The following is an 18,647-nucleotide window of genomic DNA, read 5'->3' on the forward strand; positions in this document are numbered from 1 at the left end:
CAGCAGCAGTTGGAAGCCGGGCTGTGATCTGACCACAGTGGCTTTCCTGTCTCTCTCAGTCTCAGGTCCATTTGAAGTCAGTCATTTGGCAGAAAACTAAACAAGCCCCCTGTTAACTACCTCACTTACTGCTGTTTACGGACCGACTCTCTCAAAAACCACCAAACCGCTGCAGAGGCCCCACTGAAATCAAAGAACGACGGAAACTTTACACTTTGAACTGGGCTTACTATTGCTGGTGCAGAAACAGATTGTGTATTATTTTACTTACGGGTATGATTTTTATTGATATTATAGCTAAAAAGATGTCATGAACTTTTATAACAGTTTCCAGCTTAAAACTCAACGTACTCGTGTCCGATTTAAGTAATACTGAAAGTGGGAGTTGTTTAAGTTTGCAGTGGGTGCTTTTTTCAGACTTCATTTCACAGAACTCCTGGGCAGTAATGCCAGTAAGGAAATTATCTTTCCATTACTTTTATTAGACATACATGTTCCCCAGAGGATGAATCCTAGTGACTTTAGGGATCCTCTGACTTTTTTCCTCTAGTGCCACCATGAAGTTGACATTTGTGGATTCAATTAAGAATAGCTCAACAACTATCGGATGGATTGCCATGAAATTTGGTTCACACGTTCATGTTCCCCTCAGGATGAATTGTAATAACTTTGGTAATTCCTTGAGTTTTGCTCTAGCACCATCATCAGGTCCAATACTTTGGTTTATGACCAAATACCTGAACAACTTATTACATTAACATCCGCCTCAGTAGTGCTTTGTGTTTAGTCCTTATTAGCAACTATTAGCATGCTAACATACTAAAGTAACATGGTGAACATGGTAAACATTGTGTCTGTTTAATATCTGAATGCGAACACTGTCCTGGTGAGCATAATTATTAGCATGCTAAAAGCATGGCTAAAAAAAAAAAAAAAACATGAAAAAAACCTGCTGAATGGTGTTCAGGTTTGTCAGATCACAGCTGTTCGCTTCACATTGTCACTGCACTCCAAAAACAATGAGGTGACACAACATTACAAACGCCGTGTTAGCTGCTCCGTCAAAGGTTCTGGTTTTAAGATCTGATTTGTGACTTCCTGGGCTCTGAGAGAGAACATTTGCCACCGGTGACAGCATGAGAAACGCAAATATTGAGAAGAATTTGAATTTGAATGGGGGCGATGGTGATGATAATGGTATACTTCACTGCAGCCAGACTGTAGGCGAGACAGCTGAGGTTCTGTAGAAAAACTTAGCTTTGTGCAATTCTGCTTCTCTTACATCATATCAAAACTTTTGTTGTGCAGTCTACAAGGAAAAAAAAAAAAGTTATGTTTAGAAAATGCATTTTACATTAGTGTATGCACAAAGCTTTGATTTGTAACAATCTAGAGCTGAGACAATAAGTTGATTATTGAATAAATCTACAATAGTATACAGAAAATCAATCAGCAACTGGTAATCGGTTTATCGTTTTAGTTTATTTTCAAGCAAAAAATTCAAACATCCTCTGGTTCCAGTTACTCAATTGGGGGATTTACTTGTCTATCCTTGTCTTACATCATAGTAAACTGCTTATTTTTGGGGGGATTTTGGGCTGTTGGTTGGACAAAACAAACAATTTTTCACCGTTTTCTGACATGCAAAGATTTAGGTTACTTGTGAAAATAATCAGCAGAATCATCAATAATATGTATAAATATCAGTTGCAGCTCATCACAAACATAATGCATTTAAAGGCTTAATAAACAGCTAATTAGATTAACTGGGTCTATGCTCTTTTGTGTAATCTACGACTGTTTGTATTGTTTGTATTGCAATCCTGTTTTCAACCTACATTAGTAGTTAGCAGTAGTTGACTAGAAGAATAGTAGGAGACTTATCTCGTTAAATACAAAAGAAAAAAAGTTAAAAAATAGCTCTCATTAACAGCAACATAAAGGACACTCATAGGACATGAACCAAATTACACAATTTTTCTAATTTAATCTGAATAGAGACACGTCATACTAGAATAGGACATGTATAAGGAATTTTATTTAATTCACTTCAACCCTAAAAATACCTAAACTCTCTGATGCTTTGGTGCTGTAACTTTAAGCAGAGAGTAGGAAGAAGAAGAAAGAAGAAAGGGGATGGACAGAGAAACTGAGAGGAGCCATAGTTATCTTTTATCTGAATTGAATTAAAGCTGTGATGAGGGGACGGCAACAAACGTGACTGAGTCAGAGAGCGATTAGATCCCGAAGCCTGAAGGTGAGAGGTCGCCTCTCTGTCTCCTGTCGGGCTGCTGCCGGGCTCAGCTCTGGACTTGACCCATGTCTCCTCTGGGGCTCAACAGTGTGGGTGGTAAACACATACACACACACATACTGTCACACACATACTGGCTTGTTAAAAACACCCGTGAAATCTCAGTGGTTATAATCCAACCACTCTGAATTTAAACTCTCTGCAGATTAAAATCTTTCTAGTGAAGTCATTCAATCCCTCCTTCAGATACTCACAGAGCAGGAGGAAAAAAATCCACTCCAGTGGGCTGCAGAAATAATCTTACACTGGAATGTATCTAATCCATGTAATGTATCAATCTGAGCTGATCATCAAACTCTTAAAACGAGGAGATCGGATTGGAAGACAATGCATTGAGTTGCAGAGGTAAGGAGATTGATCCTGTATGCAGCGTTTAAGGGTTAGGGTAAGTTTAAGTATTAAAGTAAAATATCAAATCACACTCGCTGGCCAAAAACTAGACAATGATACGTGGATCAACAACAAGAATAGAGCTTCAAGGAAAGTTCAGAATTACATTTTCCACACCACTGCCTTTTAAACACAATCAGCCATTTGTTTTTTGCAATTTTGTTTATTTTATATATCATTTAAAAAAAAAGGGCTGCAAGCAACGATTGTTTTGATTTTTGATAAACCTCGATCGATTAGTCGTTTGGTCTATAAGATTTCAGAAAATAGTGAAAACTAATATGGTGTTTCTACAGCAGGAACTTTCTCAAAGAACCTTGTGAGGACCTAGAGGAACCATGAACTTGAGTAGTTCCTGTACTAAAGTTCCAGGTGCTAAAAATGTCCCTGCTCTGTGGAAGTATTTTCCAAAAGGTGTAGGATCGTTTGCAGCGCTGGCCGTTCCTGATTAATTGAACAAATATACAACAGCAACTATAACTTGTGAACCTCCTCTATCATAAAACAAGAGGGTACTCTGATATCAATATTAGGATGAGGGTCTTACATTTCTTGTTATTTGATAACGGTAAAAACAAAGTTGGGAATTGTTGTCGCCAGCCTTGAGTCAATTTAGAAAACAAAAAAAACGGGAGAAAGAGATCAGCACACCATTTTTACGGTTCTTCAGATAGCACACATAACACAAACAAGAATGTGCAAAAGGGATATTTATTTTTATAGTTTAGTTCCTCTGGTTCCACACTGCAACGTTTTGTGTCGAAAAGGGACTCAATACAACATTTGCTTACTTCTCAAATTTTCAGGATACCACCGTGCTTCAAGTTGCACTTTTTTCTTTTCCAAACGCCATCTACGTTACACGTCAGCATTCTGAAGGCTGAGATGGAGTCAAACATTTCGAAAGCTAAATAAATATGCTGTTATCTCAGCATTCCTTCTGTAAGAATGATGATTCATACCGACTCGGACTTCTGAAACAGCAGCATTATTCATGCCGCGGCGAAGACGTTTAAATGATTCTAATGATGATGAATGGAGACTCCCTGCACACACACATTCCTTTCAAAAATGTTTTCTTTCACTAATCCGATTTCATGGACCAACATCACCTGCTGCACCCAAACCACTTCAATCTGCACGTCACTGAATGTTTTAACTATCAGGAGCTGAGGGAGGAACTGCAACAACTGTAATACCCAGGAAGAGGCCCTATATAGTGTGTAGAGGCTACTGTATTAACCCTCAGTGAACATTTATCTTTGATCACAACAACCAAAAGGAACCATGTCTGACAGTGTGATGCTTCTTTCGCATTGCATTAATTAAAGAAATGTGGTTCCTGTACATATGAATGGACCTTTAAAGGTCCAGTGTGTAACGTGTTTGTTCATTATCAAAATCTGTGTTGCCCGTTCACAAACTTGTCCATTTTTCATGAATATTTACCACCACCATCAATTCCAAGTATTCCTTTTGGCTTGAAATTTTACATTTGCATTCACATGAATTGGGGTAGACGCTCCATATTCATGCGCTATCTTGAAATACGTTAGCCGGTAAGGGACATACAGGACATACTGCTCCGCCTTTCGCGTTTTCGCTGTCACATGATAACCTCACAGGTGCTGCTAATGCTGCTAATGCTGCTAATGGGTATCATCGCTTCCCGGCCAAGGCAAGATGGAAGAAGGAAACATGGAGGACCACACGTATTCAAAATCCAAATTTCAGGAACAGGAGTCTTCTTCTTCGCCCAGAAAAAGAAAAAGGATATTGAAAAGAGCAAGAGACCGGCTTTTTGAATGGTGAAGGCTACAGTAGCTGTAATACGTACTTTGAACTGCGCGGTGCGAGAGAGTTGATTGCGATATATGATCTCAACACTAGATGGGACAAATTCCTACACATTGGACATTTAAAGCTATAGTGCGTAATTTCTGTCCTCCTCATGAGGAATTCTAAGTAATGACAACAAAACTGTGGATGCGTCCATATGATACAAGCCTTCCGTGATCGCGCACCACCCTCACCCCTCCTTCACGCAGTTGCTTGTAACCATGGAGGACACGGAGGATTAAAAAAACATGACGGACTCTTCAGAAGAGGTCATTATCTTCACTCGAGCTTCTGTAGTAGATAGTCTTGATTAGCTTTGTAGCAACTCCTTTGGCAATGGCTTGAATGTAACAGACATTAACATAAAAAAGTTACGCACTAAAGCTTTAATCGCAGTGGTGATTATGTAACAGAGATGCTTTCATAGCTGTCACATACCAACCTTTCTGCTCGCTTGATCGAATGTTATTTACTTGATTTAAATAAAAAAATGAAATCTGGTTTTACTACTTTTAGCCACGCTGTCAGCGCGGACGCAGATGGCAATGGTCTGTCGATTGGTCCACAACTTTGGTCCAGACAGAAACTGTTTGGATGACTTGCCATGAAATGGTGAAGCGATATTGATGTTGGCCAGAGGATGAATACTACTTCCGCTGGTAATCCCCTGACTCTGCATGTGGCACCAACAGCAAGTCTCCACTCATGCCAGTAAAATATCTCAACATCCACAAGATGTATTGGGAAAACAATTTCTACAGACTTATACTAATGACTATTAGGGCTGCAACTAACGATTATTTTCATTGTCGATTAATCTGTAGATGATTTTTGTTGATTAATCGATTAGTTGTTTGGTTTACAAAAATGTCAGGAAATGATAAGAAAAAAAATTCATCAGTGTATCCCTAAGCCCATGATGCATCCTTGAATGTTTTGTTTTGTTCACAACTCAGAAGATATTCAAGTTAATTAAGTTAAATTGTTGGCAATTAATTTAATAAGCAACAACTAATAAATTGATGTATATACGTATATGGCATTGTCATAGTCTTGTCTGAAGTTGTAAGTATTGTAAAGGCTATTCGTGGTTATTCGTGGTAGTGCTACTACTGGCTTGGCCGTGCGTTTTCAGTGCACACTACTGGTGTTTGTGCGTGGGAGGCCAGTAGGGTTGGGTACCGAAACGCAGTGCCAATACGACGTTTTTGTTCGAGTTCTGACGTCAACGGTAGTAATAGAGACCGAATAAGGACGACAATTTCGGTGCCTCATTTTGGTGCCTGACTTTTTTTTTCAGAAACATCGCTGCACGGGACTCTACATTACCGTTAGCTAGTAGCTGGATTAAACATTTGACTTTGCTGTGACTGAATTTCCCTGTAGAGGATTCCAACACCGGGACGTAACAGTCTGACTGCAGCTGCCGTTGTATTAAAAACAACACACAGACGGTGCGTTTACTTGAAACTCGCCAGCCTTGTGGTGCATTTTAAGTTATTGTAAAATGCCCTTTTCCCATCTGGTGCTTTTTTTGTCGTTTAACAGCAACTTACTGGTGAAGTAAGTAATTGTTATAAGTTATTGTTATTACATTATTAATCAATCATTTCATTTTGACCATATGGCCTTAGCAATAAACAAGCCTTAGTTCTTTAAGTTCTTTAATGTCGCCAACTGTCGTTTTGTGCTCCTTTTTTATATTTTATATTATATACATTATAAATATATTATATATATTTCGGTTCAGGCACCGGCCCGTTTTAAAAGTATCGTTTTATCACCGGTATCGAAAAAAAAAAAAAACGATACTCAACTCTAGAGGCCAGTGAGGGATCTTATCCCTGTCGTTGCACCAGCGACTACTACCGGTTGGTCTGGACTCTTGCACATTGGTCGGGAGTTCTGGGTGATTACCATGAACCTCCCCATGTGTTACTCTCTCCCAGTGAAGCTCATCACTGGCAGGTCAAAAGAAGCGACGGGGTGATTCCACGTGACACGCAGTGGAGTGACAGTCCAGAGGGAACTAAGCGTAACAAATTGGGTGAAAACAAAAAAATACCGTAGAAACATATCATTTTGAAAAAGGTAGCTGGTAGGCAGGAAAAAAGTCCAAGATCTAACAACAGAGAGAGAGAGACAGGGTGTACAATCCATCTCATAATCAGTTACAAACTCAGTCACTCAGACCTTCATCAGACACCAGTTAACTAGAATAAGAATTTTCTGCAGCACTTTTGAGGGATAGATGCAAGTAACGAGGAACACGGTTTTACATTGGCTCTCATTACGCACCGCGCAGTCACAGCTCTAATGAAACAACAGTTGGAGGAATTATAGTTTGTTAGGAAAACAGGACAACAGGAGGGAAATTGCTCACTGCTTTTTTTCTTGACTGAAACCAGCTGCCACTCATCCAGAGCAATAACTTGAAACTTTGATCTCTGTCCTCTAGATCACCAAGCAAGCAAATCAACCTCGTTACAATCTAAAATAACAACCCACACACAACACACACACACACACACACACACACACACAGACTGTGTACACAGCTGCTGAAAATGACATTTCCGTTGATGGAATCCTGAGTCACACATAGTTTCTTATTGTTTAGTTTCTCCAGGTCTATCAAGGGGTTAAACGGTCCGGAACAGAGTATTCATCAACATGTACTGTATGTCATATCAATACTACAAAACACTCAGCCATTCTCTAGTGTATGTTCAGTAGTTCGATATTAACCTATATAATCATGCATCGAGTGACAAGATCTTCTATAATGAGCTGAGCTTTAACAAGGCTCTTAGTGAAAATTACCAAAACATTCACAAACGTCTTCATCTGTCCTCTGTAAAGATGAAAAGTTTTTTTTTTCTGCAACTGTCTTTTTTTACATATGATATATTGATGTGTGCAAAAGAGCAATTGGCCTCTTACCTTCTGCAACCACTGCGTGTTGTTCTCCATTGTGCTCTCCAGGTGCTGCAGTTTCTGAGCCGACCATTCACCGTCGATCGGCGGCGAGTCTCTCTGCAAGATGCTCGTCCCGCCGCGAGAGACACCATATTGTTCAGCCCGTGACGGCGATCCTCCGCCCTGGCATGCTTCCAGCTCTGGCAGGATGAAGGTGTAGCTGCACTGGCCATGTTGGATGCGGTGAAACTTCCTTCTCCTCTCCGCACCTCCTCCTCCACCACCACCGCCACCGCCGCCACCACCACTACCTCTTCTTCTTCCAGCTCCTCCTCGTTCTGGGGTTGCAACACCGGCTGCATCAGCGACGGCCGATACGGTCCAAAGCAGCAGAAGCAGCAGCAACCCCCCGCTGAGATCTAAACGTTTCATGACGCTCTCTTCGACTGTAACGAAGTGTCTTCTCTCAGTGCGAAGAGGGTCAAGAGAAGCTCGTTCACACTTTGACCCCAATTCACTTTATGAACACATCTGGGTGCAGGATGCAGAATGAGTCATGCACAAGTCTCTGCACCTACCAGTCAATCCATCAGGTCTGATTCTGCAACTTAAGCTTGTTCCGTTAAATTTCAGGAGATAACTTTGCTTATGGATCACACTTTTCTTGAAAGGCAGCAACTGAAACTAACACCTGTCCTGTGGTTTCCCGTTCTCTCCCCACTTGCGGTGAAGATGTACATCAGATGTGTTGGTCAATACGTGGGATCCATCTCTTTTCTTCTCCCCCCCTTTTTTTTCGTCCTTGTGTCTTAATTTTGTTCTCGGTTGTCTGGTTTTTCTTGTTGATGAAGATGTTTCAGGATGGGTCTACTGGCTTGAGCCTGGGCAGGTCCGTTATGTTTTTCTTGAAATTCCCTCCTGTTCTTAACGTGCCAAGTGCAGGGGGAAAAAATATGGATGGAGAGTAAGTTAAGTGAGTAGAAAGAGATGAAAATAGAGGTTGTGGTTAAGGATAGGGAATAGTGAATGTCCAAACTTCTCTGGTGGCTCCAGTTTCAGAAGTGGCCGAAGAGAAATATTTCTGCCCCCTTCTTATCTGGTGCTGGCTGAGAAAAGGAGGCATGAGCGAGGGAGGGAAGATGAGGGGGGAGGAGGAGAGGGAGGAGTGGAGGGACAGGCGACCTGAGGGAGGTCTATTGGAGTACCCTCTCTATTTGTAGGCTGAGAAGAAAAGAAAAGTGGGAGGAAGGGAAGAAGGAATGAGAAGTAGCTAGAAAAAAAAAGAAAAAGGGGGAAGATTAACAGAGTGAAAAAAGAGGAGAGGCAAAAATAAAAGACAGACATCACTGACAACACTGAGAAAAAGAGGACAGAAAAAGAAACTGAAGTGTTGACCGACAGAGGAAAGACAAAGAAAAGAAGAGAGATCTAAACATGGTTTAGTAGCAGCTGTAATCTTCTCTCCAAACTGATATTTCAGTTCTGAAGTAAATCCCAATTCCTTGTATGGTCATTCATACTGAGTCAGCAGCTGGAGGCTGGAGATTTAACTCTGTCCTCTGAACACAGCCATGCTCTGGGGCATCATGGGAGATCAGGGGGCCAAGGCAAACCACGTAGTCCACATACATTTGGTTTGGAATCTCTCCTTGTCGCAGGATGTACCATCTCATCTGTCCTGCTGCTCTTCACTCTACATGGAAATACATACAAAGATTAGTTCCAGACAGATGGCTTGGTCCCAGGCTTATGAAACACAAGCTCTACGTGTGTGTGTGTGTGTGTGTGTGTGTGTGTGTGTGTGTGTGTGTGTGTGTGTGTGTGTGTGGGGGGGGGGCGATGCGAGTTGTTAATTGTTGAGTTTATTTGCACAGCGATAAACTGTTCTGCAGAAGTTGACTGATACAAATACGGGTAAAATACACTTACAGATGTGTGCACGAAGATAAAAATCGTAAAATGTGATAAATGTGATACCTCAACTTAAAACAATAAAAGGCAGCAATGATACAAAGAGCAACATGAGGTTTCTGTTGAGAAGCACTGTTACTGCACCATCCTCTGCTGGTCAGAGAGGACACTCTGCTCTCATCATCCTCCTTATTTATTTTGACATAATACAGTCTTATTTTCAGTCCGGCTTGACCTCGGTCTACTGTTACTGCTATGCTGCGGCATACATCTCCATTTTGGCAGGGCAGGGTCGCTCGCTCACTTAATGTTAGCCAATTGGTCCTTTGGGGGAGAGCAGAGGGGTTACACAGCGAGTGGCTTCTGCCCCAACCGGAGATCATTCTCATGGGAACAGGAGTGGACCGAGAGCCTGGTGCACAGAGCTGCGATACATAGAGCCGCTCAAAATCCTCTTGTTGCCTCATTTTCTATTTTAAAAGAGAGAAAAGTTTAATTATGATAGTATGCAATAACGTTTTGTGAAATGAGCAGAAACTGGCTTGTGAGACCGTCCTGATCTCGTGAGCTCCAGTTTTCCACTCGCAGATCAGTCTGGCATCTTGAGACAGAGAAAATTTGGAGCCGTTCGCCAAACGACCGACCAATCAGCGTTGGTTTTGAGGCGGGTTTGTTAGAAAGTATTCCTTCATTGAAAGAAGAGCAAAAAAGGCAGTGGTGGCTTTTCTTGGAGGAAAAGATGTTTTTGCTCTTCTCCCGACTGGTTTCGGCAAGAGTTTGATATATCGTTGATCTGATTGGTTGATTTGGCCCGTCTATCACCAACATAGGTGGTGATAGACAAATGGTTTATCCAGTCAGCTAACCAGTATTTTCGCCCCTTCCCAAAAGTTCTCCAACAGAAAGTTCCCAGATGGATATGCCGAGCAAATGCAAAGCAATCCATCTGGCGGAGTCAGGTTACCAAGCAGCAACCTGCAGGTCTAAATATTTAAGTCGATGCGGAAGTGCCCTAAACCTGCATTCTTTCTAATGGCCAGCAGGGGGGTGACGCCACTGGTTGCAAATAGAAGTTTGATTGTTTCGAAGTCTATGAGAAAATGAGCCTCCTTCTCAATTGATTTATTACCTCAGTAAACATTTTCATACTGAGTTTGTAGTGTCATTCTCTAGTTTCAAGTCTTCTTCAATACAGCATAATGTTCATTTTGTATATTATGGGCCCATTTATTTGAAAAGAAAATAGACAATAAAACAGGGGATGCTTAAAGGGCATGGCTATGTTGTGATTGACGAGTGGCTTCCCAGTGTTGTTGTCCAGTTTGGGTGTTGTGTTCTTGTCTTTTTACTTCACAGTGTGTTTCCAGTTCTTAGGAAGTGGACTGTAACATTTTTGTCGCCTATAAAAGTTTTGTTTAGCGTTCAATTGTACTAAAAGTCCGTGCTGTAACAACAAATTGGAAGTATGCAGACGTCCACACAGAACCTACGCGCACGCCCTCTGATGGCGACATTAACGTCAACACGGACCCTTGGGCACTCGCGAACGCTGACAGCATAATTCCGGCATAAGGAGTCATCTGTTCATTTTTGCACCTGGCAAACTAACTAACTAGCTAGCGCTAGCAGCCATATTGGATAACTTAGCTCCACCTTGTTGTCCAAATATGGTCACTTCTGACTCCAAAAAAACAAGATTTTATCGACCAAAATACCAAACTCGAAGCTTCAAAACGATACTCCAGAAAGCAATGGGGGACGTCCCGGTGGTTAAGTCCACTTACAGTCAAAGATCTACCCACATCTTTGCAGACATCGCTGTACAGACCAAAATGTTCTTTTTTTTTTCTATTTATATTTTTTTGGACATCCTTGCCTTCATTTGATAGCAGACAGGAAAAGAGGGGGATAGCAGTGGGGGTTTGACATGCAACAATTGTCCATGGTGGGAATCGGTCCATTTATTTAGAGTATTTCAGGGCCATACCTTTCCTTTATGAATTTTCTTTTCAATCTATATTCATCCATCCAAAAATGTCTTCCAAATACCAAATTTGAAAGTTGAGTTTGGGTCTCGAGAAGATAAGCTTGGAGATAAAGGGTTTAGGATGGGTGCTTCTCTTAACATGGTGATTGAGAAATGCTCTGTTGGTACCAAATGTGGTCAGAGGGAGACTTGTTCAGTATGTCACGACACAACTACAAAGCCTTTTTGGTGAGTATCCAAAAGCCAACATAGGAAAGCTCTTCTCATTTTAGTTACATTCTTATAAGTCATTAAAATCACAGTATATCCAATAAACATATTTTTTTTAACCTCTATATCCCAAAAATGTTGCTGCATTACAAAATGTTATCATCCTACTGTACAATGCCAAAGACATGCGACATGCTCTGAGATATTTCTGTGCTCTCCACTTCTGTGTCCGGGTGGTGTGCAGAATTTCTTCTATTCATGCTGATATGAGGAATAACAGGAGGGCACGAGTCATGAAACAGCCCTTTCACCTTCCCTCTGTGGGAACGGACGGACGGATGAGGATGTGTCTTTTTTTATTCCAGGATTTGATTTCAGTTATGTCTGTTTTTCTTTTTGTCCCGTTATAAACTTGATGTTTGTCTCTTTATTTGTCTTCCTTCTCCTTCTTTGCTGTTGGACACATTTACCATGATGTGGTTGGCAGTTTTTTTCATCTGGTGACAGTTTTTAGTTACTACTGGTTTAAGCGGTTCTATTGCTGAATGTTTCAAGTTGTGTAGAAACTTACATGCGGTGTTTGAGATGACTTGATTGAGGTTAATTTTTTCTAATAATTTCTCTATTTTTGGGAGGAAACCCCATAATGTTTGCATTTAACCACATGTGAGAACATTTTTTTTTGTCTAAAATGTATTTGTTTGGTCACCATGATGCATTCACTGTATTGTGATTTTCTATCTCTGTGATGTACTTGCTTTGAAATATTGAAGTTATTTTGCATATTGTTTCTCTTCTACGTGTAAAGCCAAAAAAGATTACTTCAGATAAAGTTGCAAAGAAGGTGAAGACAGATGGAGGTTTAAAAAAAAAAAAAAGAATGAAAAATAAACAGTCAAAATAAGGAGGACTGTGGAGACAAAGAGATTTAGAGTGAGAGACAAACAAGAAAGGATTTGATTGGGCTTTCAGATGATGGAGTCTCTATGAGAAAATAACCATCTTGGCTCTAATAAAGGGTGACTACAATCTGCAGATGAGAATGTATAGCCTATATAACCTTTTCATATCACCATTTCATGTTCATAATGCTGAAATTACAAACTCTTCTGTTACTTTCATTACTGCTGGTACTGCGGTGACTATGGCAACGATTCATCCCAAAGATTTAGTATTAAAAGGAACACGTCGACTTATTGGGACTTTAGTTTATTCACCGTATCCCCCAGAGTTAGATAACTCCATACATACCCTTCCCGTCTCCGTGCGTGTCGTAACTCTGTCTGGCTGTCCCACCGCTAGTCTAGCTTAGCACAGATTCTGGAGGTAACTGGCTCCAACTAGCCTACTACTCCCAATAAGTGACAAAATAAGGCCAACATTTTCCTATTTACATATTGTGATTTGTATGGTCACAGCGTGTAAAAATAACTAGGTCACATGAGACACAGCCATCTTCTAACCGTATACATACTGGGAACTAATCTAAATCTGCGAGCAAATCACTCCGCCCAAGTAACAGAAGTAGCAGTGCTTCGCCTTCTGAGAATATAGTTCCCAGTATGTATACAGTTACGACACGCACGGAGATGAGAAGGGTATGTATGGGCTTATCTAACTCTGGGGGATATGGTGAATAAACTAACGTCCCAATAAGTCAGCATGTTCCTTTAATAGAATACAACTTCAAACAGATTATCTCCTTATTAGTTTTAAATTGACTAGCTATTGTTGTTGATGCTTTCGCTATTACTTCCCTTACCTTGGCAGCTAAAACAACCACTAACAAGTTTTGTAGTTTTTCTTTTTCATCTCTCTGTGTAGGTATACACTTGATGTATTGTGCATAGCATGAAATAAAAGCAAAAAATCTGCACACTCTTTTCTTGGTGCACTCCGGTTTGTGCCACTTTGGCGTGATTTCCACTCTATTTCAACTTGGCACACAAAACAGAACATTATGCCGACGGCACCGCGAGGCATGTCACGAATAGCATTGTGATCAATGTTAACACAGGCTATCTCTGTAGTCGAAAAGGTACTGTACAAGCATCTTACCTGCCACCTCACGTGCTGCCTGCAGTCCACTTAGGTTAAAAGTATCCCAGGTGATCCAAAGTAATCCAAAATAAACTGTGAAAATGTGGAAAAGTTGGATGCAAATACAAAAAGCTTGAGATCTGCTTTCTCCGTCAGTCAGCCAAGGACCAACCAGGAGGTCAGAGCAATGTACAAAAAAGGCACACAGTGTGAAGGCCAGATACATTTTAGAGCTAGCAACTGTGTGTTTGAACCATATGAGCCCTAAACGACCCGACCAAAAAACAACAGAGTAGCTTCAGTACATTTTTGCTGCATGCTAATCAACAGAATCAACAGGCCACACCTGAGGCAGGAGACCTGCCCGTGCATCATATACAGAAACTCAACAACCCAGCAAACAGTAAAACAGCTCCCGATTTCACTGTGTGTATTAGAGAGATAAAAGACAGATGTATTACTGTAATTTCAATGTGCCAACATGCGATTTACTGTTACACATCTGCTTAGAGTTACTGCTAACAGCTGATTTACCGCCTCGCGGTTGTACAGTATGCCTCCGCCAACAAGTCAAGTTGCAGTTACATCCAAGTCTGTCCACACTCATATATTTGTAGTGACTTTGAGGCAATTAATAAAACATAAATTAAAAAAAAAGGTAGAAAGTATATTTTTTGGCGAAATGTGAATGCTTCACACACATCTGCAACCCGGCAGCACAGAAGATCTAAACAATCACCACAGTTTTCAAGATTGGTGTCACCAACTCAGTATCAGACCACATGTCTCCCCTTCTGTTCCTGAGGTATGGAGCTGAATAACAGCCAGAAACGTGTTTTTGCAGAACATTTTCAATCAATCGAGCTTGATTTATATAGCACATTTCAAACAAAACAACATGCAATTCAAAGTGTTTTAAAGTAAAGTGGATTTAGAGACAAATGCACACTAAGACAAATAAAATATGGATAAACAAAAAAGTAGAAAAACTAAAGCCATAGAAATGATTATGTCTCAGTCAAGTTGCCATTTGACCTTTTGGATATAAAATGTCATCACTCCATCATAGTATCCTTTTAAAAATTTGTGTGAAATGTCGTAATTAGCAAAGAAATTGTTGAGTTATGAATTGCCTACTTTTTGGGATATAACGTAAGACGTAATTGATCTAGTCTTTTTACTGAGTTTGAATATGAAGCTTCCTCCTCACACTCAGAAACTCTACTACAGTACACTACTTCCACTTCAGTGAAATCGAACTATAAATTTAACGTGTGTGCGTGTGTATGCATGTGTCTTTCAAACGGTCCCACATGAGCAAAAAACTACACGCGCTGCACGCTGAGGGGAGTTGCTACATCCAATCGACTTCGCAAATGGCAGTGTTGAATGTGAAGTATTCACCGCAGATGTGGCTCAGGAGGTAGAGCGGTAACCCCAAGTTAAGTTAAACCCTCGCATGGCGGATAAAAAGATAAAAGACAGGCAAATTATAAAGCACTTCGTCCGTTAAGTTAAAAAGGTGCTATATAAATGCAGTACATTTACCATCGGATGAGTGGTTCTCGAAAACGCTTCAAATGGACACGCCACCCAACACCGCTGCAAGCAGCAATACTGGGAACACACAACCCGGTCTCACGCCAGTTCGTGAAATAGTCACGTTATTTTGATTTACTGATTTGTATACAGGTCACGATTTTCTTGTTTATTTCGTGTACAGGTCACAATTTTCAAACGTTACCATTTCACAAACCATGACACTGGGTTGCTCTGGGGGACGCAACAATGGGGAAATTAAACGCCACAACGCGGAAAATAAACGTCACATGCCAGCGACAACAACAGGACGGACCGCCACACGGGGACGCGATCCCCGGGAGCAGGGACATGATCCGCGGTCTCTGTGGCACGCAACAACGGGGACATGAAACGCCACAACAACGGGACAGTTGAGGTTAGGAAAAGAAGATACTGGGAAAGGAACCGTCACACGCAGGACACACCGACAACAATGGGACGGTTGTGGTTAGGAAGAGAATAACGGAAAGGAACTACAACACGGCGGATGCGATACCCGGTCTCCGGGATGAAAGTCCTGTATTGTTTGACCCAGCCACCACCCCGGCCAACCACCCTACGTGGATTTTCTGCTTTTCATACTACCGTTGTCGTGCTGTAATCACGAAATATGCTTCCCATTTAAATACATTAAATTAAAATTCGTAATCACCACAAGAAAAAAACGACATAATCGTGTCCTGTTCACAAATCAATAGATTCAATAACGTAACCATTTCACGAACTGCCATGAGACTGGGCTGCAACACAGCAATCGGCCCGTTCCGAACTGGCACGTGTGAGGTCTTTCTCTCTTGCAGCCGCCCCAGTCACCTCTCTCTGTCACTTCTGTTCAGTGACTGAGGAGCAGCAGCGAACCGACGGGCGCATCATGTAGCGGGCATGTCGTGTAGTACTGCAGATGTTGTTTCGCTGTGCAGGAGGAAAAGTAACTTTATAACCTCTCTGCATGATCATTTTACAAGTAAATGCAGCCAAATTCACAGCACAGCTGTTGTATTTAACATATGTGTTTGGGGAAATTGTCAGATAATGTCGTGGTTATAAAATAATGATTTCAGCAGTGCAAAAACAATGATAATACAGGGAAACAAGCAATCAGCCCGTTCCGAACAGGCACACGCTCCAAACGGGCACTGCACTAGTATTGTAAATATGTAAACACGATCGCTGTATGGCACACTTAGCGTCCAGGATGTGAAATAACGTGTGAACCTGATAGTATAGCCGTGCTGTGATGGATGAGGTCACCACCCTCCTCACACTTTGTAATTCTCAACACCTGCAAAAACACACGATGGGATGTAACCTGAGGAGCTTTCGCTCATTCATGAAAACAGAGGGAGTTTTTTTTATTTTTTTTTTACACATACAGACTAAGTGGATAGACAGATGAGTGGATAGACAGATTGAGAGATGACAGGATGAATGGATAACCCCGCTGAGCTAAATGCATCAATTCTGTGGTTGATGGATAGAATCGACGAACGAACAGTTTGCCTTGACTTTTGCCTGTTCTTGACCATGAGTCTGGACTGAACTTGTAACTTTACACTTTTGGTGTATGGGTCGTGCTTTTGGGTCCAAACCTGGTAACATTAAACTGGTGCAGAATCTCAATTGACACTTTTTTTTTTTTTTAAAGTCATGAACAAGTAAAGTAAGGTGCTCTTAAGATAAGATAGACTTTATTAATCCCACACTGGGGAAATTCCTGTGCTACAGCAGCTCAAAAGAAAAAAATGTACACACATCAGAATAACACAAATACACATTAAGTAGACATAGGAGAAAAAATATACATAAAGTATAAGAAAAAGAAAAATAGAATTAGTTATAATAATAATAATAATAATAATAAAAAAAACACATATTTATACAATAAACACCCTTATATAAACAGAAAGTATATAAATACAGATATACAGATGAATAGAAATGAAATATTGCACATAGTGCAATATATAACCACCACACCTTTTATGAAAAGTGTGTTACGTCACTGTGTCCTGATTTGGCCTCTTTTGTTGTGGAACTTTAACTACTAATATAAATGATCGTGTTAAGTTTTCAATTAATTTAGTGGTGTAAAAGTAAAGTCTATCTGTTTGACTTTCCAACTGAATGTCGTTTTAACCATTTGCTTTAACTTTGTCTTAAAAGTGCTGTAGGTAGGATTGCAAAGATCCAGTCCTTAGCCAAAAAATTGGAACATCGACAACTTCTCAGTCCCTCCTCCCGTTACACTAAAGCCAAAAATGGTCTCCTAAGCCCCTCCCCCCACAAGGGAGAGCTGTGCACGATAGAGCGCGTGTAAAGAGGGGGGAAGGGGAGGAACCCTATCTGCAGCTCGTGCGAGGGGCAGGGGGAAGGGAGGACGCTATGAAATGCATGTGCCTGAGCAGTGATTGACACGCAGTTAGACACCCCCCCTGGCCCTGATTGGTGTATCTGAACAGTGAGCTGTGGGTTTTTGCAAATCACACTACAGACTGTAGGTGGTGCCAGAGGAGCCAGATTTTTTTTTTTATTACCTGCTTCATGTAGTTCTACTGGAACATAGGGTCAGTTTCAGCAAATATGACAGAAAGTTAGTTTTATAAGTCTTACCTACTGCACCTTTAACGAGAGTTGGTAAAAGAATGCACAGTGAAGTTACAAGATACGGGACGGGTTTGTAACTCGCTACTAAATTGATTTGGGCAAAACTGAAAACAGAAATCTGCTAACATGAAAAGGATGCCAAGTTGAAAAATTAAAGTGAAACAAAATGACAATCCAGCCTGATTATCAGGCTCGTTAAGCACAAACTATTTTACTGTTTGACCGATATTTTAAGTTTTAAAGCTCCTGAATATGAACTTGAATATAATGTTTTCATATTAAGTACTCACAGCCTTTTAGGCTAAAGCAGTGCAGAAAAGGTTTGACCTAATTTGGTATACAGTAATTGTAATTTTGTCTCAGTAACGCTGAGGCTTCGGGACACGAGAGTCAATTCTATCTAACGAGCTGAGCTCAAATGTTTGTCTATGCTTGTGTTTATCTTGCAGATTGTAAGTGCTTTTGCTTGACTTTTATTATGGTCATTCAATCATATTTGTTGAGATTTTCTGACGTTTTCTGACGACGAAAAAGATTACAAGAGATTAAAGACGTTGTGTCTCATTTCACATGAAGCATCTCAAAGATGAACCGAGCAGCACTTAAAAGAGCCTGAGGTCTCAATCTGTCGACTGGAGATTTTATGGCTCCGAACAAAGCCTTTTATCTGAAAGAGCTGATCTTTTTTAAGCTTCAGGGATTCCTTCAATACTTAACAGGAAATGTTGCTAAGTAACATTAGGCAAAACTGACAAATATTATTAAAACACAAATAAACCAAAGCCAGCACACTGGCAGAGATTTATTTGTGTAGTTTCATTCCACACATGTTTATCTTCATTTGAAAAAAGG

General features: G+C 40.7%; 1 protein-coding gene across 1 annotated transcript in view; it reads right to left on the minus strand.

Annotated features, from left to right (window-relative positions):
* angpt4 (angiopoietin 4) overlaps positions 1–8,493 on the minus strand; it is a 71,074-nt gene extending 62,581 nt beyond the window's left edge. The window contains exon 1 of the mRNA XM_031277249.1: positions 7,487–8,493. Within this exon, the coding sequence (XP_031133109.1) occupies positions 7,487–7,894 (408 nt within the window). The 5' untranslated portion in view covers positions 7,895–8,493. The remainder of the gene's footprint in view (positions 1–7,486) is intronic.
* Between the last annotated feature and the right edge of the window lie 10,154 nt (positions 8,494–18,647).

Source organism: Sander lucioperca, chromosome 6, assembly GCF_008315115.2.
Source record: "Sander lucioperca isolate FBNREF2018 chromosome 6, SLUC_FBN_1.2, whole genome shotgun sequence".
NCBI lineage: Eukaryota > Metazoa > Chordata > Actinopteri > Perciformes > Percidae > Sander > Sander lucioperca.